This window comes from Triplophysa rosa, linkage group LG11 (assembly GCF_024868665.1).
Source record: "Triplophysa rosa linkage group LG11, Trosa_1v2, whole genome shotgun sequence".
In the NCBI taxonomy this organism is placed as follows: domain Eukaryota; kingdom Metazoa; phylum Chordata; class Actinopteri; order Cypriniformes; family Nemacheilidae; genus Triplophysa; species Triplophysa rosa.
The window spans coordinates 6,711,515-6,737,617 of NC_079900.1; the positions used below are offsets into that span (position 1 = coordinate 6,711,515).

At 39.5% G+C, this 26,103-nt stretch overlaps 3 protein-coding genes across 7 annotated transcripts in view; all 3 read right to left on the reverse strand.

Annotated features, from left to right (window-relative positions):
* Nucleotides 1-4,544: 4,544 nt before the first annotated feature.
* Nucleotides 4,545-6,956, reverse strand: si:ch211-237i5.4 (slit homolog 1 protein). Its single transcript, XM_057346970.1, has 2 exons — nucleotides 6,651-6,956; nucleotides 4,545-6,520 (listed from the first exon to the last, which is right to left on the reverse strand). Exons 1-2 carry the CDS (start codon nucleotides 6,924-6,926, stop codon nucleotides 5,750-5,752), a joined length of 1,047 nt encoding a protein of 348 aa, XP_057202953.1. The 5' UTR covers nucleotides 6,927-6,956; the 3' UTR covers nucleotides 4,545-5,749.
* A 2,081-nt stretch (nucleotides 6,957-9,037) lies between these two features.
* On the reverse strand, nucleotides 9,038-13,343 carry lsm12a (LSM12 homolog a). Its single transcript, XM_057345861.1, has 5 exons — nucleotides 13,166-13,343; nucleotides 11,262-11,395; nucleotides 11,019-11,128; nucleotides 10,636-10,762; nucleotides 9,038-10,511 (listed from the first exon to the last, which is right to left on the reverse strand). The coding sequence occupies exons 1-5, from the start codon at nucleotides 13,290-13,292 to the stop codon at nucleotides 10,416-10,418; spliced, it is 594 nt and encodes a 197-aa protein (XP_057201844.1). The 5' UTR covers nucleotides 13,293-13,343; the 3' UTR covers nucleotides 9,038-10,415.
* A 465-nt stretch (nucleotides 13,344-13,808) lies between these two features.
* hdac5 (histone deacetylase 5) overlaps nucleotides 13,809-26,103 on the reverse strand; it is a 63,405-nt gene continuing 51,110 nt past the window's right edge. For all 5 annotated transcript variants that reach the window (XM_057345564.1, XM_057345565.1, XM_057345563.1 and 2 more), the window contains 14 exons: nucleotides 24,089-24,251; nucleotides 23,867-24,000; nucleotides 23,212-23,332; nucleotides 22,702-22,751; nucleotides 22,153-22,260; nucleotides 22,002-22,057; nucleotides 21,725-21,812; nucleotides 20,976-21,095; nucleotides 20,786-20,883; nucleotides 18,921-19,039; nucleotides 18,532-18,665; nucleotides 18,027-18,111; nucleotides 17,721-17,877; nucleotides 13,809-17,644 (listed from right to left, as the gene is read on the reverse strand). In XM_057345564.1, the coding sequence (XP_057201547.1) occupies nucleotides 17,605-17,644; nucleotides 17,721-17,877; nucleotides 18,027-18,111; nucleotides 18,532-18,665; nucleotides 18,921-19,039; nucleotides 20,786-20,883; nucleotides 20,976-21,095; nucleotides 21,725-21,812; nucleotides 22,002-22,057; nucleotides 22,153-22,260; nucleotides 22,702-22,751; nucleotides 23,212-23,332; nucleotides 23,867-24,000; nucleotides 24,089-24,251 (1,473 nt within the window). In that variant the 3' untranslated portion in view covers nucleotides 13,809-17,604. The remainder of the gene's footprint in view (nucleotides 17,645-17,720; nucleotides 17,878-18,026; nucleotides 18,112-18,531; nucleotides 18,666-18,920; nucleotides 19,040-20,785; nucleotides 20,884-20,975; nucleotides 21,096-21,724; nucleotides 21,813-22,001; nucleotides 22,058-22,152; nucleotides 22,261-22,701; nucleotides 22,752-23,211; nucleotides 23,333-23,866; nucleotides 24,001-24,088; nucleotides 24,252-26,103) is intronic.

The following is a 26,103-nucleotide window of genomic DNA, read 5'->3' on the forward strand; positions in this document are numbered from 1 at the left end:
AACGTAAAGTTATCACGTTGTTTCTTACCCCTACCGGTTTTCTTCATGTAGCGACGGATTTGACAACACTAAATAAGCGATTACCATATAACATAAGAAGAGGCTGCTATGCAGTAACAGTTGAATTAACGGTCTATAGACTCATGTAATCACAGTTCCCAATGATACTTGAAACGAAAAAAATAAAAATAGATAATTTATCGATACTGACAAGTGATAATAAAAGGAAGACACCTTACCGAAACCAGACCACTGAAATTGATATGTTCAGTGTGACTTGACATCTGAACTGGCGATCTGTAAACTTGACAAACCTGTTCGAACGTATCCAGGGGTGTAGCAAGCTCTTCAAAAGTGCGGGGGATGGATGTGGTTTGTTTGTTAACAATAAAAACGATGAATACAATGACAGAAGGGTACAAAAGGTATAACATACAAGATATAAAAAGCTTCCCATTTAAAAGAGTGATACTAGAAAAGTATAAAAACACACTCGGTGGTAAGCTTGATAGTGACATGGGTCTGACAGGACTGTGACTGAGACTGCTAAATTTTGCTTACTTTGCGCCTTGAAAAGGGGAGATATATAAAAAAAACCGCCCACACAAAGCTTTTTCTCTGGTGGTATAAATAATGTAACAATTTACTGTTTTTAAACATTAAAATAATATACACTTTTCTTTCATAGTTCTTCAACAGGTATGCAAACAATGACATCATTTCTCACTTTTTTCTCCTCAACAGGTACAATCAAACACAACAGGTAAGTATCCACAAAAGTATTCAGCTAATCAACAAACAATGCTCAAAATATCAAAATCAATTGCACTGGCAATAAACCCATAAATACACTGCTTAACAATGACAATGTGTCCCTCCTCCTCGTCAATTCCCTGCCTTCTTCATCACAGTTACTTTATACATTCCATGCCACATACATAACCGAATTTAGCTAGCTGCTGAACAATATCCCAATTAGCATTAGTCTAAAAACAAAATATAATACAGAAAACACTCGACATGTCAACAAAACATAAACAGAACATCTTTCCAAAAACATATCAAGCTTATTTAAAAACCTCGAAAGCATAAACACTCATTCAAAGTACCTGGAAAAGGGAGATGTAAATAACCATAACCATAAATTCCCACCTCCTCAGCACGAGCTGACAGATTAATCTAACACACCAAGAGAGGCGGGACTTAAGGCAGACCAGCATCAGCCGGTCACACTCAAAGCCGGTGTCATGTTTGAGAGGGAGGGGAGAGGAGGCAGCCGCAGCGAGCGCAGACACAGAGCGGCCAGAGAAACGGAGGAGCGACTGCTGTAAGACGTTTGTGCAAAACTGCGGAAAAACTGCATAAAAAGTGCGGATGTTGAACCCTCTCACCGGGTAAAGTGGGTGCGACGCCCCTGTATCACAAGTTGACTTGTCTAAACGTGCCAACTGCCAACGTGGATAAATTGTTATCTAATAATTAATTAGATTATGAGGCTTTAGCCTGTTTTCACAGCGTCACAAATGTTTACATGCTGATCGCTAATGCTAATGCTAAATGTAGATAAAAACGTTATGGTTCATAAAATATCACAAATCTGGTCGAGAGGTTGGAGACATATAGCAAACAGTAAACAGACTGACAAATACAAGTACTTTAAAATTGCTGCATTTTGTTTACTGAAGTATGTCCATTTGCTCTTCTGAGGCGCATCTTTGGCGGGAGAGAAGCAGCGCGTGCGCAGCGAAAAGGGTTAAAACGAAGCGCATTTGGCGGCTTGGCGCTAGATAAAGATATTAGAGGATATAGCGGCAAAAGATCAATTACATAAATGTTCCTGAGAGCGTGTGTGATGTGATTCTCCGTTGTATACACGCGAGGCTTTATTTAAACAACCGAAATAGTCAAATGTATTAAATGGTTTATTAGGCTATGGCTGCTTCCGAATACCCCCACTTGACTACTTTCATGACGTATTTCCTGTTTGTGGCCCAAATCTATGCCTAAGTATTTCTAACCGGATGGGACACACTTAGCAAGTGCAAACATATAACGTTAATTAATGTGGTGTTTCTAATTATGTGATAAAAAGCAGTTTTACACAATACCTAACTCATAAACCAATAAACCTAACCAATAAAATGTGTAACAAATACATTTTACTACGAAATTATATGTAATAACTAATTACACAGTCAAGTAAGATTTATTTTTATAGTGCTTTATTTGTATTGTATCAAAGCAGCTGTACCCAAAAAAGCTAAACAAAAGAAAAACACATGTTAGCCAATCATAGAATAAATAGATATAACCTTAAAAAGTAGTTGTGTAACTTACACTGGAAAGCTTTCCGCAACATCTGGCGAGACGTGATGCATGATGGGATACACTTAGCCCTGAATACCGCTCGGAAGCCGTATTCAAGATAGTGTGGGTTTAGTTTGCGTTAAGGGCACTGCACTTTGGCATTTTAAGACATTGGACAGACTTGCGATCTTACTTCCTGTCGTGCACATGCGGTCTCAAGTGGCCAAGACCGCAAGTGGGGGTATTTGGACGCAGCCTATGTCAGGATGAAACGAAGCAAAGGTCCGGATCCTGCCCGCGGTCCGCCAATTGAGGATGACTGCGGTAGAGCTTTAGGTCTAGCAACACCCCTGATTTGCATGCTTGAATTTGTTGAGATTGTATGTGTGTTGGTGCAAACAGGCCCAAGCCTTTTTACGGGGCCCTAAGCAGAATTTTATTTGGGGGTCCCCGCATAGCCGCTGGAACGTATTTTGAGTTTTTTTGGATATTAGTCCAAAAATTGTTTTTAATGGATATTAGTGAATAGACAAATTAAATTTTTTTATTATATTTATTTTTGATAAAACATTTTCATTTACGTAGTGTCTATTTACACTGAGTACAAAGCCTGCCCAAGGCAGCAATGCTTTTTACACTGACCGAAAATAGCGGTATTTTCTTTGGATTAAGTAGAAATAGTAGTTAGAGGCTATTGATACTTATAAATAGTGGCAGATAACGTTACTATTTGCACCTCAGTATTGTTGTGTATTAAAGATTATTCAATAAAAACAGAGTGCATATAGTTATATTTATTAAAATTATAAAAATGATGGCAACTTATCGAGATATTGGCACTACACCCCTAACCTTACCCTAAACCTAAACTTTATGAATAAAAAAGTCTTAAATCAATTTTATTGAAAACAAATGCCTTTATGATCTGTAATGTGATAGAAAAAGGTAGCCTAGTTTACTGAAAAATCGAAATTCTTTCATCTTTTATTCATTAACATGTTTTTCACTATCCCATCAACACAATCTGCAAGAAATTCACAGCGTAACAATTGCATCACTACCACCTTGTGGTCACGTTATGCTATTGAAGCTATTGTAATTTCATTCATCAAGTCTCTCCTTTGTAAATGATATAGGTTTACATCAATAGCAGTCTAATGAAGGCAACGCAACTTGTCTTAATGTCTTAATGATACAGTACAGTCAGATTTATGTCTTTTCCATACCTTGTGGTTTTAATTTTTTATTCATTTACACTTACTGTAGCAGATGCATCAATTCAATTCAATTTTATTTATATAGCTCTTTTCACAATGTGCATTGTTCCAAAGCAGCTTTCTATGGCGGTCATATTAAAGATCACTAATTTTGATCTGAAAAGTTTGAGAACCATTGGTTTAAAGGATCATAAGGGCAGAACCATATGCATGAATATTTAAAAATAATAAATATAATATTTAAATTAATAAAAATATTTAATCTGGCCCATATGAATTTACCGTGGTAGCATGATATTTTCCTCCAACAGAGTAATCCATTGTTTTTAATCAAATGCAATCTGATGATGCATCTCTGTGAGACCTCCATATGGCCAAACACTCACTGTGACCTGAATTTCTTCACTTTCTCTGCCTGCAAAAATCTCCACAAATCTGCTTAAACTCCACTGCAGTGCTTTAGCCCCAAGCCTCAGAAATACAACTCTGTTCAGTTTGTTTAATAAGTTGCCTGCAGATAAATACTGATATTTGTTGATACTAAATTATACACTGTAAAAAAATACTTTTACGGAATTTTACCGTTTTCATGTATTTTTTTAAATGACAGAAAAAGACCACAAATTTACAAGAAAAACATGGAAAACGTGTAACTTTATAAGGAAAAACTGTTATTTTACTATTTATTTCTGGCACCCCAGCTGCTGGAAAATTTCAGTTTTTTATTGGAATTTTTGAAAATGAGATTACTGCAACATGCCTTACAACAATATAAATTACCTGCACAGACAGGGAAAGCTGAAAAAAGCAATAATTTGCAGCAAAGGTAGATGTTGAGTACTAACCTAGTAGGTAATTTCTACATTAGCAAAATCAATAAATGAATATCACAACATTAAACTGAATGAGGGCGTTTGGGAAGTCCTGCACATTAACTGAAGCATAATCCTGTGACACCAGATGCTGATGAGAGGCTTTGTAGCCAGACAGTAGGCTACAGAAATTAATTTAACAGCCATATAAGCACATTTGAGTTGTATGTGTTGTGCAAATAAATATATTTATTAAACTATTGATGTATATAAGCAATAATAATAATTGTCAAACAACATGGTACAATCACAAAAGTACAATTGTAGGAATTTGTTAGTATAGAGAAAAGAGAGCGATAACACAAATCAGCTGTGAAAACCTTTAAAGATACACAGTAATACAGGCCTGGAAGGTTCTGGTTTTGATATTTGTTTAACAAATTAACAAACTTTTGCGTCCTATCATATTTGTGGCAGGTAACAACCCTTTATCATGAAGGTGAATAAACTAGTTTAGATATTATGTGATCCAAGTACTGTGATTTGTGTCACTAAATACTGTTATTGTTTAATGCACGACTGATCCAAGGTCATAAAATAAGAAAGATTATTGTTATAAATATCTTATATTATAATTGTAAAATCATCTGCTAAATGATTAAACATAAATGTCAATGTGAGAAACAATACAGCAATCTAACCTATTAATAAAAAAATGTAATCTATAAAATCTGCAACTAATTTATCTACCACAGATTTTTATTAAATCTTAACAGGTATAAATATCCCAGATTACAAAGTGTTAGTTTAGTATCTGATCAAACACTTCTGTTCAAACTAGCAGAAATCAAATCTATTTATCGGCGCTGTCCTACCGAAACTTCGGATGTCCGAAGGCTGTTTTTAGGAAACAATGTATTTTAAAATGATTAAATAATGTGTTGTTGACAAGCACTTTTTACTACTTTTCATTGGCTAGATATTTGGTGCCGAATAATAATGATTTATGGCAGAAAATAAAAATCACAAAATATGGAGATACAAGGTTTCAGAAGGACAGCAGCGATATGCTTTTCTACAGCACCAGCTGCATGTACAATTTAAAACCCCCATTCAAACAAAAGACATCATGCAAGTTCTATCCTTTCATATCTGCGTTCCGTTGCAGAAAGTGACATACACTCTTAAAAATAAAGGTGCTAACAAGCGATGCAGTAGAAGAACCTTTTTTGGTTCCACAAAGAACCATTCAGTCAAAGGTTCTTTAAAGAACCATCTCTTTCTTATCTTTGTAATCTGAAGAATCTTTTTCCCAACAAAGAAACTTTTGTGAAATAAGAAAGGTTCTTCGGATGTTTAATGTTCTTTATGGAACCATTTAGACAAAAAAGGTTCTTCCTGCTAAACTCCATCTCAGTGGTCTTGTGTCTCGCCCTCGCTCTGCTCCCAGTGTTTTCTCTTCTTACGTTTTCTCTCCGCCATGATCAAGGCACCAAATACGGTAACAATCACAGTAACAATAATGACTAACACGGTTACAGTCTCTGCCATACACAACTGGCCGTCCACCCATGCCAAAGATGCCCCAGCGAGCTGCCAGGGCTCTTGACAAGTTACGTTATGATAATCGTCCACGTGGAGGTGGCGCACACTGAGCAGCTTGCTGAAGACGCGGTGCAGGTCGCAGTCACAGTTCCAGGGATTCCCAGCTAGCTGCAGGTGTGTAGCAGCCGTGTGAAGACTCAGAAACGTCTTAAAATTCAGGTGCTCCAAATGATTCCCTTCCAAGCCCAACAGAGACAAACTGTGAAGTGGAGCGAGTGCATTTACCTCAATCCGGGAGATATTGTTGTTCCCCAGGAGAAGGACCTCTAACCCAGGCAGCATGGTGAGAGAGCCGTCCCGCACGACACCAAGTCGGTTCCCCTGCAGGTAGAGATGTCGCAGGCGGGACAGGCCGCGGAACGTGCCGGGATCCAGGGAGTGGATCCGATTGTGACTCAAGTCCAGTTTCTCAAGGTTCTCCAGATGTTCCAGGCCTGGAGGTTTGAGGAAAAGCAGCGCATTGTGGTCCAGACGCAGCTCACGCACTGAAGACAGGCTCTCTGAGAAATGAGGTGGAATCCGAGTGAGCTTGTTATGGCTCATGTCCAGCTTCTCCAGAAAGGAGAGAGAATAGAAAGCCTGTGTGGGACAATCAAATTATTATTACAGTATATTACGCACGCACACACACACACACACACACACACACACATATATACTATATATACAGTATATATATAGTGTGGCTTAAAGAAAAGAGAGTGCTTACATTTGTTTCCACATCCTGGATGCTACTGCCCGACAGCACAAGAATTCGAAGAGACCAAAGGCCAGCGAAAGCTCGACTTCGGATCTCTGTAAGCTTGTTTCCTCCTAAGTCTAGGAGCCATGTACCATGGGGAAGTCCATGAGGTACATCCTCAAGACCCTTGGCATGACAGTCCACCAGGTCTGAGTGCTCAAAGCAATGGCAGAGGTGACCACACAGTCTTGAACTCCTCAATGGAGACAGATAGAGAAAAAGCAACACGATGGACAGCAGCATGATGTGACCCTCAGGGTTAAAAGAGCCTCATGGTGCAACTGTCATCTAGAATTCTGCATGAGCGAAATAACGAGGTCAAAGTTTTCAATGAGACATGAAGTGACATTACTTTTAGTTTTTATCAAATTGATGATATTTTAGACAGATGACAAATGACTAATGTTTATGGTTAGGCTATACAAATCAATCCACCTGAAAACAATAAATTACTATATACTGTAGGGTCAGTCAAATGTAAAAAAGATGCAAAAATTGATTTCTTACAGATAAAAAAACATTTCAAATGGGTAAAGCACTGCGATGCAGTACTGTAATTTAAACATTACTTTACAGTAGGGTAATGTCTAGAATCTTAGATAATAAAAACAATCGACATTTGAGTAGGACTAGTGTATATATTGGCTGAAAATAAAATGATTAATAATTAAATAAACGAGAGTAACAAAAATGGCATCTGAACACTGATAACAAATATTGAAAAAAAGACATCAGAAAAGACATCAGTTGTAGTAACAGTTCAATAAAGTTGTAAAATAACGTTAGCTACAGTATTCTCATTCTTTTGCAGCTTCCTGTAATTTAATACACAAAATAAACGTACATTTATTTTAAAATGAGGTACTAGGTCAACCAACATCATCGTGTGACTTTTCTCCATTTTGTGTTTAAAAGCGCACACAAACTAGAAATGATCTTACCGTCTTGGCAAATGCTGCACTTCTAGTGGAGTAGGTGAAACACAATTAAGTTGTCAAAAAAACAAACATTTTATCAAAACATTTTAATTCCCCTTTAATTTTCTTTCAAAGCAACAGCGTCCGCAGTATACAAGAGCGCTGCAGTCAGTTTTTTCTGTCACATGTCGCCATAATCCCACAGCTGTCCTTCTGTCACGTTATCTGTCCTTTTTTAATCCTAAATAATTATACAATTTCAATTACGCATCCTTTGCAAAAAAATATTTTAACTCAATCAATGTGTACTCCTCAATAGCAGCTGGCACACTTGAGTCTCTTCTTGAATATATTCATTACGTAATGTAGATTTATGTATATTCCCGGAACTCCGTCTCAAGAGGATTTTAAAGATACTGGATTACAGCAAAAATCAGGTTTAAAGTTTTTTCAATATGACGCGCACAAGGTTGCAAGTTTTAAATTAAGTAACGAGACGAATCGCTGTGTGTCGACTTTATCCCAAAACAGTCCTTTACGCGCCAACCAACCGCACACTGAAGTGGCCCAACATGATGTTCACTACACAGCCTAGATGTGTTGAGGGGGTCCAGAATTGAGACACCATGCGCTTGTAAATAATGAACGTGTTCGTGAATAATAGAAATTCTTCTCAGCATCAATGATTCATTGCATCTAAATGTGTCTTGGCCGTAAATATTAAATCAGTTATACAATGGCAAATGATCCCCTTTAATGCCCGACACTAAAATGGATTCGGTTTTATATGAATAAGACAACTTGGTATAAACGGATTCTCTAATGCAGTGGTTCTCAATGGGAGGGTATGGGGCGTGGCCTACAAGGGGGCCCCAATTGACTTTCTAGGGGACCACAATGACTAATAATTTAAAATTGGACAAAATGAACATTGATATAAGTTTTAAAACAACTAAAAGCCAAGATAGTTGTTATTTGTCCATTTTTATATTGAATAAACACTTTTCCAGTTAATAATATCAAGCTCTGAAACATTTTATTGAGTAGAAATTTTAAGTTTTGCTGAGCTGGAGGGGGGTCTTTGACTATTGTTGAATAGTCTTGGAGTCAAGAAGGTTGAGAACCCCTGCTCTAATGGCTGGATTCTTGGACAGATTATGCTTGGTGTTGGGCTAAAGTTCACTATCAAGTGACGATTCACTTATGTTACTCTACACTATAAATATAAAATAAAGGTGCTTAAAAAAATAAAGGTGCTTAAAAGTTCCTTCACAGCGATGCCAGAAGCACCGCTTTTGGTTCCACAAATAACCATTTAGTCAAAACCATGTCTTTCTTACCTTTTTATGATCTGAAGAACCTTTCCACCCCAAGATTCTTTGGGTGTTAACGGTTCTTTATGGAACCATTGAAACAAAAAAGGTTCTTCTATGGCATCGTGAAGCACCTTTATTTTAAAGAGTGTACATATTACAGGGAACACAAATATCAATAAAACATATACATTGAACACAAAAGCAACATATGCCAAATGCATAAATGTAAAACCTGTCTTAAAAGTAGTAATATGGCATGAGGCAACTAAGTAAACACTTGCATACCGTTGTGCAGATAGAGTAATAAAAAAACAAGACATTATTTTTTTCCTTTTATTTCTTCATTGCCATCTAAAAAAAATACTGCAAAAGAAACCTACGCGAACAGCAACCTTGTTAACACAGCCATATAAACTGGTATGCAACGCGGATGCCTGTCACAGCTTGGCGCCACGGCTAGAGCCTCCATCGGGCTACAAGGTTCACAAGGCCGAGATGGGGAGGATTTCCCATCCCCGCCATCCCAGTCTCTCAACATGGCAAGACATAGCTTAAACATTTCCTTTTTCCAAAAAGGTGATTACAAATATTCCCGCTGAGAAAAGAGTCCTGTTACAAGATGAGCGAGATGTCACAAATCGAACGAATAACGACCGTCATTGGAATACGAAGGAACGCAGTCAGAGATGTGAGAATCTCATCTGTCATTGCATTTAGCCTTCCAGGTTTGATGTATTTAGAAAAAAGAAAATAATAATACTATAAAAAACATTGCATCTTAGAAAATGGTCCCACTATGGAAGAGGCATTTAAATGGCAAGGACCAATATGGAAGAAAACAACAATGTAATATCTCCATTTCTCTCTCTGCCCTTGTAGCTGAAAATAAAGATGTAGACTGAAGGGATGCTTACAGTACTCAAGAGTCATTGTCCCTTTATCACTAAAAATGTAAAGTGACTGTTTAAAAGGATATCAAGCTGGAGTTTAGATACAATTTTTTTTTTCTGAAAATGAGATGTTGGGTGGATGTTAAGTGCAATTCCCATACAGGTTCTTTAGCCCTCGCTTACAATACTCGTATCCGATCAGTCAACAACTAAACCACGCACGTGCCATGGAAATCCAACAATAGTTATCCGGTCCTTGGGGCTAATCGTTTTTGTTTCATGCTCACACTTTTTGAGCCACATTTTTCGAGAATACTCGATCAGGAGTTTTGGTGGAGAATCAAGTGACCTTAAAACATCCAGGGGGGGGTTGGGGCGACTTTGTTCGAAAAGCGAAAGTCAAACGTTTTCTACATCAGTAATATTCTAAGACAGCTTTCTATTTTTGCCCATTGTTAACGGTAGCAGTTTCTCTTATCAGATGTGTAGGACAGCTACTCCTGCTCAAAACAGAGAGTATCTGATATCTCAACCTTTGTCTGGCAATTGGTAAAAAAAAAGAATAAAAAAAACTTTTGTCAACATAATGTTCTCTGTCAGAGCCTGAGCTCATGATGATACAGCAGAGTCCTTCTGTGTTTGTTGAGCTTGCTGTGAATGTTGCAATGGTTTTTGGCTCTCCATGTCCCGGAAATGTTTTTCAACCTGTGGACAGAGAGGAGACAGCCAATTGGTTAAAATGCAGACATTATCAACATCGACAGGCAGTTTAAAAAAAAAAACCCACTTGACTGGACTTTATTAATCTTGCAAAGTTGAGATGACTTACTATTTTACGCACGTGACTCAAAGCACTGCCTTCTTTTCCTTTACAGTTGTCCACATGGTACGGCGGATTTATGACCACATCATCCATCACTATAATGTTTTTCTCTTGCCATTTGCATTCTTTGATCCTGCAGGTGAAACCAGAGGTGTTAAAATGAATGATGCATTCTGTTCCAGGTGCAAATGCTTAATCAAATCTTGCGTGTTAAATCCTTTTGCTGTGATGCTGAGGACAATACAAACGATTAACCCTAGAACGCTGCACAACATCTAATATCCCAATTTCATTTTAGTGAGTTTATTTGGTCTCATTAAGATTATTTTGAAAAAAAGAATATATGAAACGGAAACGATCATGTTTTTTCAAATCTGCATCTCACTTACGTTTTATGAATGGTCTGGAACAGTTGTTGGCCCTCCACAGAGACGCCAGCACTAACTGCAAACGCTAGCGACAACTTGTCTTCCTTTTCCTCCCGTGCTCTATTCGCAAGCTGCACAATCAGCAAAGAAAAAAACACTCAGTCTCTACAATAATCCGACAAATGCAATGGGATTATGCATTAAGGTTCAACAGAAAATCCCTTCAAACTACCCAATAACACAAAAGGGTCCTTCTGGTCTTACCTTGTTAAAATTAAGAGATGCTAAAGGGGGAGGGGTTTCAGCACGGTCATTGATGATGTCCACCTCTGACACGTAGGCCAGGTTAACTAGGACCACATCGCTGAGGTTGGGTTTACCACTGGACGGGGCACATTCTGATGGCACAAGTCAAGGCATCACCGCAGAAGACCATTCAGTAAAGATGCATTACGTCATGTGTGGCGATTGACCTGATTGGTTGGCTTTACACAACATTTTCTTATTAGTCCAAAATATAAGAAGCATGCGGAGGTATCATCAAGGAATTGGATTATGCATGTGACCAAGTTTGTGTTTATCCCTCCACTGCAGTGTTGTGGTTTGCCTCTCATGTTAACAGACAGTATAAAATGACACGCGTGTCTGTCACTAAAGAGATGAGTTTCATTGGCTTCATGGTGGAAGCATCTTTCTAGCCTGACCAAGCGCAATCAGATATGACCCGTTTCAGCGGAAGACAGGCCACATGTGGAGCGTTTAAATGTGGTCAGATCTGAAATGAGATCAGTTGAAACATAACATCAGCCTGTTTGCAAACACACACTAAACATGCAAAACATTTCAATTTAATTAGACTGGTGCATTAAAAAAAATCACCATTTCCTAAAAGAAAAGAACCTGTCTGCTTGTGCCTTTTAGTCCAAAGACCATTCCGTTGACCCTCCCCAGATACCTTGCACACAATTTGCTAACAAAATATCTGTTACTGCATATACAATTGACAAATAAAGCACAACCAGTTAACCATGATTATCCAGTCATGTGAAACGCAATATATCTGACTAAGCGAAGCATCTTCAAAAGTACTGACAAAAAACAGTTTTTGTAACATCATCTTTATTATTTTTAAACTGTTAAGTGTTATCGGCGAATATATTTGCTATATAGTGACCATTTGAATTTTCAACATGAATGGCAGCGGTGGCAGATTAGCAAGCAAGCAACTAACGTTAACGGTAATCTCATGGTAACCAACAACTTTATTTCTGAAAAATAATGCATAATGTATGGGAACAACGCAGAAAAGAAATCGCAACGAAACGCCCATCTTTTCTTAGTTTAGGCAACTAATCCTTGACAGCGTGCGCATTGTGTCAAACACTGATATTAGCTTTCAGGCTAACCGACGCCTCCCAACCACGCATGCGCAGATTTTGGCACGGCATCTCAGCAATGCAGCAGTTGACAGCCTGCCCACTCTGCTCCTTTACCATAGCGGTTCAACGAATACTATGTTACACAGCAGTACAAGTTATTAAATGTGCTACATTCATCTGGGCAGACGCATCGGAACCTTATTTGGCTTCCTATTTGGTTAAGATCTACATTGTCCCAACGGAATAAAAACGCTAAGCTAACACAACCGAAATCTGGGTTTCCACGCTACTTTTTATGAGTTTTAAAGTCGTTTCTGATGACAGGGCAATGGTCTTTTTTTAAATACAAATTCTCAAATGTATCATTTGTTTAAAGTGATTCGCGAAATTCAACAGGACATTCACGCGGCACACGAGGAAAATTAAACTATTAAAATAACGTAATATTTTGAGGAAGGTGTATATTTATAACTTTCTTATGTCTGGAAAACACACCTTGAATATTACGTTTTTCCTCACTGCGCAGCTTTCATTCAAACCAAATCCGTATGACTTTGATTCATATGTTCACATTAAGGCGCCCCTTCTCCGAAAAAGACGCAAATAAAACGTACCAGCCAATCGGAGGTTCCAACGAACCCCACCTGACTCAACACGCGCTAAACGTGGAAGCAAAACCAGAGTGGACGAACTTCGCCGTGATGAAAATGTCTCTTGCATACCAGCCCAGGCCTCATGCAGTTGTGGATACCGACGCCTCAATGACAAGCCGCGGCGGTAAAAGGATACTCAAAGTCAGCATCTTGGACGGGTAGTCGAAAGCGACGACCTCTCCTTGCAAGCGCTGCCCCAGGCAGGTGAGGCAGGAGACATGGCTCCCGACGTTGAAATACTCCCCTGGTCCAGGAGCCGCCATCTTCTCCGCCAGGAAACGGGAGCAGTCGCCTCACGTAAACACGCGCAGCCGCGTCAGCACGAGTGGAAACGCGAGTGGGCGTGTGGCGGGATGAATGAAGTGACGCAATAATAGGGGCTGCAAGTTAAACCACGCCCCGGTTTTACTATGGCTAGTAGATCATGACCATCTCACTGCATTGCGCGACACACCCTGGCCTTTATTCAATTATTTGTGTTTTTTACACATGCTTATTTTAATTTAAATTAAATATTGTTGGCCCAGATTAGGGTGAGGGTGAAACTTTATCCTGTTCAGTGTACTCAAGATGTTTCGATATTCATAAAATTAAAGTGCTAAAAAGTAAAATAATAAAATGATGTAAAATACATGGCCTACTCAATATTATCGATTTTTTCAGTCCACTAAATCACTACATCAGTTTGTGTTGTAACTTAATTTTACAACCAGTAGTAAGTAGCAAGCAGTTCATCATTATGAAGTCAAATATTTTTTTAAAACACCAAACAAACAGGATTCAAAGGGACAGCAATGTTTAATGATTAATAGTCACAGTAATAGATTGCTCAAATAGCGTGTATTGCACATGTGTACACATATATGCACCCTATATACACGTGTGTATTAGTTAGTATACACACCTCTGTATTGTCGCAACATGAAAGCATTGAAAGAACACAAGAAATCAGGGAATGTGCTTTGATAATATCAGAACTTCTGCATATCAATATGACCAGAAGAGAGACAAGAAAGAGAGAGAAAGAAAGAAAGATATTAAACATTTCAGGTTTAAAGACCTCACAAATTGAAACACCCAATCACAAGTGATGTAAGAATGGCAAAGAAATGAAAGGACAGTGGAAGAGACATGACCTCTCTTTCAAAAAGTCAAAAAATATACAAGCACTCTTTGAACCTCGACGACCAAAAGCCACTATACACAACATATGAATCAATAAATATACATATTTACTGAATAGCAAAATATGTGGCAGAGACAATAAAGCTTTCTTCAATGGTGAATGTCGAATGTCTTTTGCACATACAGAGGTTTCCCGGTGTCCATCGTAAGGCCCTGTAAATATCCCCTGTTGGGTAACAGCCATCGAAAATCAACAGCCTCCCTGATGCCAAGTCGAATAAAACCAAGAATCATACCGCCTGCTCGGTTACTTTCCCTCTCTATGTCCCAACACACTCAAGGAGAAGGTTTGGGTCACAAAAATGGACATTTTTGGGACCAACGCATCTGCTGATTCATCCAGAAAATGATAATATAGTTGAAAATAAAGACAAGCTTTCACCACCAACTGCACGGTCAATAAACTGTTTGACACCACATACGGTGAAGATACAAAACTCTGCACGAATGCTTGGTGATTTACATCCAAACGTTACAAAACCTGATCACAGTAGCTCCTGTTTCCATATAGCCACACAGAAGAGGAAAAGTCTCTTAGTGTATATTACAGTATCAAGTACAGAGGCTAGTGTTAGCCTGATTTCAAAGTGTTTGCTTTCTGTCCAACATGCCAATCTTTTAAACCCTGTTTGATTTTATGTCACGTAAAGACGGGCGCACTCCCTTTCGATGTCCGCGAAGGACCTTGGGACGAGTGTGCTCCCAAACTAGGAAGGCAAGAAAACAGTTTGGTACACTGATGATAACAACTAACAAGAGATCGTTGAAGATGAAATGAACAGATGGAGGTGGTGATAGTGTCAGAGGAAAATTCATTAAAATACTGATAAAAGATCATATGTAGATAAAAATCATCAGGTGGTGACATATCCAACATGGCTCTTGCGGAAAATGCGACGGCTCTTTGATCACTTTTGTGTAATATTAAAATAAAAAGGAAATTATTGCCCAGAGGCGATGAGGCCATCTAAGAGAACAGACAATAGCTTGTTTATATAGAAATTTACAAGGAGACACACATTGATCCAAAAGCAACGCAAGCCACCTTCAGCGGTCATTTCTGACTCCAAATAAATAAATCAAACAGGAGCGGAGTCAAGAAACGCGCGTCGGTTATGACGTTTCAACATCAACAATCAATGAAAACACACAAAGAGAAACGCTGACAGCGAAACGTCCACAAGAGAGTTGACAATTAATTCAGATGTATTTGCTGAGATAACTCGCATCGCGTTGAATGCCTCAAAATCTGGGACTGAGAAGTTAAAAGATGTGGTTGGATTCGGACCTGCAGTACGGTAATAGTGCAAGATAGTGCTTAGACCCAGTTCAGTCACGATGCCTCTTTCATGGACGCATTGAGAGGTTTTAAAAGTCTTAACTTATTTTCTTTGCTGTCTAAAAAATGCAGTATATTATTTTAGGTGTTGGCCCCCAAAAGGCCCGTTTCTACACAATGTAACGATCGATTCTTATGTCAGGGTTATAGTGTGAAATAACATCCATGTCTTAAGCCATTTCAAAAGATGATAAAAATGCAACCCATAGCTTCGCTGTATATTTTAGTGTTAAAAAGCTTAGTCACTCTTATTGCCAGAAAAAAGAAACCATCTTTAAAAAAGGAAAATGCCAAATGCACTGCACAGTGACAAAACCGAACATCTGTAATATTAGTAGCATCTGTACCACACTGTACATTCTTGATCAGAGAATACTAGAACTCAAAGACAAAATGAACACTGATACAGAACTCTTTTTTGTTTGTTTTTTACATTTTTGTACAAAAAAAGGAAATGTTTTCAATAAAACAAAATCACCTCCAACACTCTCTCGCCTTGGAAAGAAAGAAAATGAGTTGTGGAGCAGGGGAGCCAAACAACGTAAGGAAGGTGACGTAAAAATAAATGTTAAAGAAACAATTAAGAAGTTGGTCATGACACTGTCAGTGTTTCCAAACAATCACGTCATGTGCTAGTCTACGGCACAGGACTGAGAAATAAAGCAATCATTCGTTTCTTTCGTTTAAAGTAAAAAAAAATCAGACTTTTTACCAAGAAAACAACATGTACATCCCATGCAGGAAAACGATAAGAAACAATGAGAAACGGAAAGCAACCGGGGCAGGAGGAAAATAAAGTATCGTTGTGCTCTTCAAAGTCATAGCTAAACTTCGCTTTCTTGGAAAAATTAAGGCAATTTAAAAAAACAAACAAATCAATGAAAGTTAAGTCTGAGGATTTGTGATTGGTTTAGTATTGGTGTTTTCAATATTTTCCTTGGTATAAAAGGCACCGAGTTCTTGGAAAAGAAAGTCTCGTGAAAATGTTACCACTATGTCTATCCTTCTCGTGTGAAAGTCAAGATAGACATTTTCAAAGTCCGTTCTTTGCATTTTACACATTTCGTGGTAAAACGAATGGGCTGCCATTGTTTATGTGCGAGTGTGTCATAGCAAAGCTGTATGGTTTTTTCTGAGGAAAAAATGGGGGAGAAGGTTAACCATCATCATTCAATTCTAGATAAAGACTGTAGGCTCTTTTATGTACAACCACAGCTGATAAGAAATGTTGGGGTAGAAAGTATTTCTATCATTTTTGTACGTTTAAATGTGTATACAGTACACACAAAACTACATATATATGCTTATATGTTTCTCATATCTTGTGTGCTTTTCATAACAGGATATTATACAGATGATCAAGTATACCAAATAATCGACACAGTACAGTGTAAACTAGTATACTTGTCTTCAAAAGGTGGTGTATCAACACGACATTGGGTTCCTCTGTCGGGAACAGTGTTTGTTTATAAGTTGAGTGTATATGTGTGGTTTGTGCTGAAAATTTTTTGCTGCTTGGTGGCTTTTTTTTGGAACTTTGTACATTTCGTATCCTTTGTACACAAAACAAAGCTTTTTGCGGTCCTCCAGTGACAACATCCCCATGCTGTCGATTTAGTCTTCCCTTCCGTCTCTTCTTTTGTGCACGTACTTCTTTACAGTACATCAAAGGCCTCTCTTCGAAAGGTTCTTCACTATTCCAAGTATGTACTGTATAGCTGCAGACCGGAGACCTCTGAGTGGGAGGGGCTTACGCCGCAAGTAGGTGGATACCTCCGAGTGGGAGGGATTATGCTGCCCCACCCTCACTGGAATGGTCCTGTAATTACCCATCATGCCTTGTTGTCCCCTTTCGGCAACCGGCTATGCTTTAACCTCAGAAAAGCGAAAGTGGGCGGACTGTGAACGTGTCAGTCAAGCACCTGGAAATGAGTGAAGGACCGAGGGAGCCAATCAAAGAGCTGGGAGGAGGAACATGAGGCGTGACGTCAAGGTGACCGGTGCCAAGCAGATGTGGATAAGAAGGTCGGAGCAGTGATGTACTCACGCTTCTACAACACAGGCTCCTCCTCCATTGGCTCTTCTGCTGATCTGAAAAAGGAACGACTGGTTACAAACAACAGTCTTGTTTTTTAGCAGGCATTGTGTCTCAATCGGGGTGCAGTACCTGCTGCTGGTTTCTGTGGAGGTGATGTGATCGTTGTCCACAGTGAGAGAGGCCATGGCGGTCAAAGTGTCCGCCTCATCCTTCTCTCTCCTCTGAGCCTCCAGTAAAGACTGACCCACTGTAGGAGCCAACCTCTGAAGAGATGTCCAATGCTTACCTACCGATCAAGAGATGGAAAATCAGGAACTGATCTCAATCCTAATCAGCTGGTGAGTGTTCACCCGTAATGATGGACAACAGTGGATATTTAAGTACTTTGGACGCAATTGCTACAGCAATACATATCAAATAAATGCATTTACTTACTCTGGATCTCAATGACTCTCTCTAAAGAGGCTGTAGCTTTTGGACACGGTTTCTGTTGAAGTACTGTTAGTGGTAAAGGATCCAACTGCAACACAAAACAACATTGTTACACAGTGCTCTGGAATTCTTGATTCTGATTGGTCAATCATGCCATCCAGCGGTCTGATGTTACTCGATAACCAACGCATATCCAGGGGTTGAGTGGTACCAGACCGCTCGATCAGCCTTCTTCACCAGCGCTATTTAATGTAATAATATTATACAAAGATACTATTAACACATTTTGAGAAATATTTTGCATTCAATTGCATAACATTACACATCGACTGAAATCATGTGCCAAGTGCTTAAAAAACAAATTCATGTTCATTTTAGCCAAAATCTTTATACAACTTTAATATTGCACATTTATTCAAATAATTTCACTAGTATATACAGTACTATATATATAAATGTATCTATCCAACGTGTTCCGCTTGCATGTGTGTGAATGTTTGATGGGCACCTCGTCTCCTAGCAACACGGCCACACAGGATTCGGATGCGTCACAGATGGCAGTGAGGTCGTGACCTCCCTCCAGCGCCAGAACCACGCGGCCGCCGGCCAGCTTCATCAGCTGCTTAGTTAGATGGCCGAAACCTACGCAAAGAGCCAGGAGCATGCTGGGTAATTCATGAACTATAAACGCACTGACAGCCTGTTTCTTTGACCCTATAATTTAGGTACCAGGCAGAGCTCTTAAATAAATGTAGAATAAAAATACATTTGAGTTAAGAGTAAAAATCATGAATTTCTCGCATGTTATTAGTAAACATGACACGAGAGAACAGAGAAGTGATGCCCATTGAAACGTACACAGAGTCGGAAGGGGATGACTGATTTAGATTTATTTACATTTGGCGGTGACGTTGTATCCACCCAGAGGCGACTGGTGGCCCTCCACGGCATCGAAGCCTGCAGACACCAGCACCACATCGGGGGAGAACTCGTTGGCTATAGGCATCACCACAGTCCTATAAGAACACAAGACAGGAAACGTGTCATCTACCAGTTTTAACAAGGATACAATGGTAAAGATTTTTTGGTTATAATTTATGTGCCTAAAAATGAAGGCATTTTTGTTAAAGGGCTGGTGCCAAAGTGTTTCATAATTTCATAATAATAAAGTGAAACTGAGTCATATGTCTGTGTTTTGTTGGCAATCGGTGCGTACGTGCATAAGGTACACCACGCAAACTTATTGTGAATCAACAGTTATGCAGGGGTAATGCGATGATGTATTGTGCGCTTGTGCTTTAGTTCCCCCCCCCACACGCGTTCAGGAGGTCGCCTGTTCTCGGAAATGATCGTACAGCTGTATGTGTCTTTTAAAATACATACAGCTACGAAGTATGCAATACTCCTCTATAGGTACTCAAGATTAAAGGAGTCATATGACATGATTAAAAACATTATTAACTTGTGTTTTTGGTGTAATACAATGTGTTTATATGTTTTAAGGTTGAAAAAACGCATTATTTTTCACATACCGTACATTATTGTAGCTCCTCTATGCCCGCTCTTTCTAAAACTCGATTTTTACAAAACTCATCGCTCTGGAAAGCGCAATGTGCTCAGATTGGCCAGTCCAGCAGTGCGTTGTGATTGGCTGAATACTTCAAGCGTGCGGCGGAAATGTCACGCCCCTTACCATAACCGCAAACTTCCAGGATGAGGCCTATTGTCAGTTCATCTCTCCTCTCACTCGGAGACGTTTCGCGACAGTTGCAAAACAGTAGGCTAATAACAGCAGTGTCAGATTAAATAATGAAATGAGAGGATAAAAAACGCATATGCAAGCGCAACGGAGGCCAGACAGTGTGTGAAAGCCCAGAGCGCGCAACTCTAATGCTGGAACTATTGTCAGTTCGCCTCACTACCCACTCGGAATGGATTCGCGTCGGACCGGTTATAATAACTAGCATAAATACAAGTACATAAGTGCATAAAGAGTAAAACCAGCATCGGGTTTGCCTTCAAACCTAGTTTGGATAATGAAACCAACGGATGGACCAGAAGGACGCTTTACAGAGGTATGTTTTTATGTTGTCTTATGCATTTCTGCTGTGACATGGCGGCTGCAGCACCACGGCTGCAATAACTGAAGCTACGCCTTCAGCTTTGCGTGTACATTTGGGCGGCGTCATGCAAACTTTACCACATACTGACGTAGAGAGATGTGGGGGCGTGATTGATCGAGGTGTTTTAGGCAGATCTGGATCAGACTTCTCTTTTAGTTAGAGTAAATCAATGTGGAAAACTTTGAGTTATGAGACTTTAGATGTCTTCTTGTCCATGCACAAACGGTTATATAACACACTAAATCAAAAGCATAACATGAAATTCCGTCATATGACTCCTTTAATATGAGATTGGCAGAAACTGCGTGTGTTACATCCACTTTAAAGAGTTTAAATTGTATTTTGCAATGTACAGACCATTTTGCAAAATGTAAACACCTCTGGTCCAAGAAGCACTTCCTGTTTCAGTTTTTTCACATTACAGAGTCAACAGAACATTTAGAACGGAATCGAAATGTCAAATAAACATTTAAACTTTAAGACTTAATTATATACTGTATGTGAAATAAAATAATAATAAAAACTGAAACAAGCATTTTTTTCCATCTTCTACAGTGGTCTATATGTCAATGCTTTTTAAAGCCAATGTTTCTAAAGCTAAATGTTAAAATAAGGAAGACACGGAAAATGTCAACTCACCTGAATGCTGTGAGATACTCCACATCACCCATAGGTGGCTCCACTCCGCCTGTCCAGGCAATGTTGACATTAAAGCCAACTCCTGGGCCCACACCCACCTACAGAAGCCCCCACAAGAGAGGAACGGTTAAAAAATAGAGAATTTGACACTTTTCAAGATGTCGAGATATGATCCTTTTGAGAGTGTTACCTCCTCAGGAGCGCCGCTGCCTGGGAAAAAGTTGCCATCGTCATAGCGATGTAGTGAAATGTACAGCACATTAGGGTCATTATAGAAAGCCTGCTGGGTCCCGTTTCCATGGTGAATATCCTAAAAAGAAACAGGATGGAAGCCAGTTTTGAAATACGTGAAACATACTGGGAACAGCTAAGATCAAACAAATAGTTATTGTCAAATTATTCAAAATAAAATCTAGAAAATATGTTCCTTTACATAATCATCAAAATGAGCTTTTATAGCACCATTAATCAGAATCTTGTTAAGCGTTAATATAGCTTTTTAGAATGATCCAACTACAATCTTAAAGACTTTTCCACTTCATTTCTTCAGTATGTAATGCTAAGGCACATTTCATAGTATTATTGCAAATTCTCTACATTCCTTATGTTATTGTCTCTTCTTTTTAAGGGCCCTTTCCAGCTTACATGGAAATGACCCTTAAAAAGATGTCTAGATTTTGACACGTCATCTATCATATCAATTGACTAAATGTAAAAAAAGTTTTATAGAAATGTAAAAAGTATAGACCGTTTATTAGATTACAATCTATACCAATTTTGCAATAATACCATGTACAGTATTCTATTGTAAATATATTCTAAATCTAACAAATTTCTGGATTTCTGTTTTATTTTCTGCTTTGAAGCAATGCAACATTATAAAAAAGCAAAATAAGCACATTTGAATTGAACTTTTTTTTTTTTAATTGCAGAACTCACCCAGTCTACGATAAGGATCTTGCCCACTCCAAGTTTCTGCTGTAGGAGTTTGGCAGTGATGGCCACGGAGTTAAAGAAACAGAAACCCCTGCAGAAACAGGGTACCATCATGGTGAATATCAGAACAATAATAGAGCATTATTGTTGTTACTTTTTACATGAGATTTTCTTATCAACATTATTTAAAAGAAACTAATAAGATTTGCATAAAAGTTAACGTGTTCAACTGACAATTCTAAGCTGGTTAGTTCTAAGACTCCAAAACAGCTGAACTTACATGGCGGTGGATTCTTCTGCATGGTGACCAGGAGGACGGACCGCTGCAAAACCGTTCTGTCAATCAAACAAAGACAGCATAAGAAATTCTGATCGAATATTGTAAATGAATGTATTTAAAATGCCAGAGCACCAAAAAAACAAATCTGTACCTTCAGCTCTCCAGCAGCGACTTTAAACGCCAGCTCGATGACGCAGCCCACAGCCATTCGCACGGCACCAGACGAGTGCATCTCATTCCACACTGTGTCACTATCCACCTACAGGACACATTTTCACAACATTATATTACTGCATCACTATCTGATGCTATGATGACACGACACAAATGGATTCAATTTCACCCCATATACTTCCTTAATAAATGTCCTTTGTTTTAATGTTCACAATAAAAAATATTTTATTGGTACAATAATACTGAGATGTCACACATATACTGATCTAATGTAAACTTTATAATGCAAAATTATTGCTTCATAATCTTCTAATTCAATAATATCACAGCCCATTTTTTACAATCCAATCAAATGCAAATAGAAAAATAGTCCCGCCTACATTACTTCACACCGAATATACTTTCATTTTGTTATTGTATGTCTTATTACATAAGCTACAGTCTGTCAAGTCACTGTGAATGCCAATTCATATTTGTTTGTAAGTAAGAGGTGTGATGGATGGACAGATGAACGGGTAAAACTCACCCCGATGCCTCCGCACGGCAGCACCGCATACATTTTCTGACTTATTGGACCTGGTTGAGAAAAAAAGGGGAAATTAAAAGTCTGTGGGTGTTAAATTTACATAGCGTTATGTTTAAGCTCACATCTGTTGTTCGCGCCTTATCTATTCAGGTAATTACATAATTGGCTATGTTAATTCAGTCTTGACGGTGACGCAACCATCATCTGTCTCGCTGCTCAACAAAGAGCGTCCAAGGTCAAACATTCTCAAAGTGAGTCTCAAATAAAAGTGGAGGTGGTAGAGCGATGGCGAACGACAACTCTGTCCGCGGCTGAACCCCCTCACGCGCACACACATATATACACACACTCGGCTGGTGACTCAGAAGCGAGGGTGGGCAAATGTCTAGGACCTAAAAAAAAGCCCAGCCGTCTGTCAGAGGAGGTTTGCTTGAACGCTGGAAATGTGCGATGGAAGTTTTCTGTGGAGAAACGAAATCAAGACACCTGAAGGAGAGCTTTTAAACGCACCTAAAAGCTTCTTGCTGTCCAGCTTTTGTCTGTTCAGGGGGCTGGTGCCGTAGAGAAGCGCGTGGTACTCAGAATGCACTGTTTGGATTTCATCTAGCGTGGCCTTTCTTCCTCGGATCCTCTGCGCACAAACAACAATAACAACGTTAAAGGGACAGTTCATCAAAAAATCATCGTCATCGTTGACTCACCCTCAAGTTGTTACAAATCTGTATAAATTTACTTTGTTTTGAACACAGAGGAAGATATTTGGAAGAATGCTTGTAACCAAACAGTTGTTGGCCACCACTGACTACCATAGTAGGAAAAGATGCTTTATAAATTTCTTTGTTCTGTTGAAAATAAAAGAAGATATTTTGAAGAATGCAGGAAAGCAAACAGTTTGGCTACCACTGTCATTTTTCCTACTATGGTAGTCAATGGTGGCCAGAAATGTTTGGTTACAAGCAATCTTCCAATTATCTTTCTCTGTGTTCATCAGAACAAAGAAATGTATACAGATTTGGAACAACCCGAGGGTGAGTAAATGATGACAGAATATGTATTTTTGACTTTCATAATAATGCATGTTACGTAATAAAAAGGTGTTAACATTGTTTTCTGAATTTAAACTGCATTGTCTTTCACCCTACCAGCAGGTGGCGCGCGCACTCACCTCACAGCGACCCAGCAGGCCTGTTTCCTGTAGCCTGGACCAAACGCTCTGAATGCGCCCAGCGTGCTCGGGGTGGATATGTGTGTTCCCACACATGCACTGATGCTTGAGCATGAATGTATCATATACCAGCCCTGCAAATAAAAACACCAGTCCGTAAATCAAATATTTGATACCAGATTCTACAGTCCTTTTGGACTGGTTGACAGCTGGCTGGTGTACCTGTCGTGAAGAGATGTTTGACGGGCGGCTCAGTAATGGGCGCTCCTTTAAGACTAGAAGTGACAGGGGATGACTGTGCCCTTCCTAGGGGTCTGTGGGGCATTCCTGTGATGGACAGAGATGCCTGGAACACATTCAGTTGCTGCACATGCTGGTCCAAATACTGCGGAAGAAAGACGTCGGGTTCAGTTTAGATCTGGTTCAGGTCATTAGTTTAAATCAGTTTAGTTCAGTTCAGATGAACTATTGGGATTCAGTCGATCTGGAGTAATATTTCATGCAGTTCATGAACCTTTCTGGAGTCAAATCAGTTACACACTTTTTAAAGGGACAGTTCACCCAAAAATAAACATTCTGTCATCATTTACTCGACCTCGAGTTGATCCAAATTTCTTTGTTCTGATGAGAAAGATATTTGTACGAATGCTTGTAACCAAACAGTTTTGCCCACCATTGACTACCATAGTTGCAAAAATTACAATCGTAGTCAAAAGTGTTGCAGAACTGTTTGCTATCCTGCATTCTTCAAAATATCTTCTTTTGTGTTCAACAGTACAAAGACATTTAAAAAACAATTCCTACTATGGTAGTCAATGGTGGCCAAGAACTGTTTGGCTACAAGCATTCTTCCAAATATCTTTCTCTGTGTTCATCAGAACAAAGAAATTCATACAGATTTTGAACAACTTGAGGGTGAGCAAATGAAGGCAGAATTTTCATTTACGGGTGAACTGTCCCTTTAAGGTTTCAGTCAGATCAACCAAAGCTGAAATGCGGATCACATGACTCGCAAACTAGCGTCATTTCATGAAAAAAGGACACATTTTGACAGGCTAACTTTAAACCAAGCAGCCGATGTGCATTAGACGTCAGCCACGACCAGCGAACAACGTGCGAGTGTTTTATAATAACAACAGTCTGAACATCAATCCTCACACATGGTCTGGAGCATCTCACCCAAACCCAGCGAAGCTTTGCCAAAAATCTACTCAAGAGTCCCCTGCAGTAAACAGCCTCCGAGTCTGCTTTACATCAAACGAGCCAAAGAGGCTACAGAGAGTATGCGAGCGCGCATGCACGGAGACAGCCGCTGATGCGGTGCAACGGAAACACATGCGGCAGAAGATTTCTTTTACTAGACTGTATTTGCACAAGACCTTGAAGGTGTGCCAACTCTCGAAATTACCCACAATTCCCCATTCCTGCCAACTCGCTCATATTCATTCAAGTCACTAGAGACATGCCGCATTTCTGTCTCTCTCTCACTATGGCATGTGATGGGAGCTCCATTTGTATTCAAGACACCAGGGCAGACAAGCAAAGACCAAGAGTGGGGGTGTTTTCATAAGGAATGAGCTGCGAGGTCCGAAGAATGTTTCGGATATCACCGGTTCACCGGCTACGTGTCAGTTCATCACACAGAAACACATAAACACACTGCAGTGTGTCACGTCACCCCGGTGGGCTGCGATTGGGTGCGAAGTGCATGGAAGCGAAGGCGGGCGGGGTCTGAAGGAGGGGATGAATCACCAAGGAGAGATGAGTCAGAGACGGTCCATTCACGCGGGAGTAGATGTGTGTGTGTGCATGCTGCGGCGCGGGTGGGATGCTGTCTGAATTCTAATGCCGTGCTCTTTTGAAATGTTTTTCTCAATGATTGCAGGCAGAGAGAGCTCGAGGAGGAGGAGGCTGTTGATTCTCTCTCTCTCATTCACTCTCGCTCATTCACTCGTTTTCCTTCCTCCCTCTCTCACAGATGTGTGCTTGTGGGAGCCGTTTTAAAATCGAAACGAATGAATCTGCCTGGATTGCAAATGAAGGGTTTTGAATGCGCAACTGCATGAATCATTACAGTGGCGGTATCATTACGTACGTGTTTACATCCACTGGAAACAAACTGACAAGAACGTAGTCTACGAAAAATGGGGTGCACACAAAGCCTTTACTGACAGGTTGCCACGGTACAATGATAGCATCACATGGCAATACTATGGTATTTTAAAACCTTATGGTAC

What these genes read in the sequence shown, in the direction of transcription:
- lsm12a (XM_057345861.1), bottom strand. Translation starts at nt 13,292, where the DNA reads ATGGCGGCTCCTGGACCAGGGGAGTATTTCAACGTCGGGAGCCATGTC. An exon ending in CATCTCTTAATTTTAACAAG is followed by an intron (nt 11,129 to 11,261) that starts GTAAGACCAGAA and finishes CTGATTGTGCAG; the next exon opens with CTTGCGAATAGAGCACGGGA. An exon ending in TTCCAGACCATTCATAAAAC is followed by an intron (nt 10,763 to 11,018) that starts GTAAGTGAGATG and finishes TTTCACCTGCAG; the next exon opens with GATCAAAGAATGCAAATGGC.
- si:ch211-237i5.4 (XM_057346970.1), bottom strand. Translation starts at nt 6,926, where the DNA reads ATGCTGCTGTCCATCGTGTTGCTTTTTCTCTATCTGTCTCCATTGAGG. An exon ending in TCCAGGATGTGGAAACAAAT is followed by an intron (nt 6,521 to 6,650) that starts GTAAGCACTCTC and finishes TGTCCCACACAG; the next exon opens with GCTTTCTATTCTCTCTCCTT.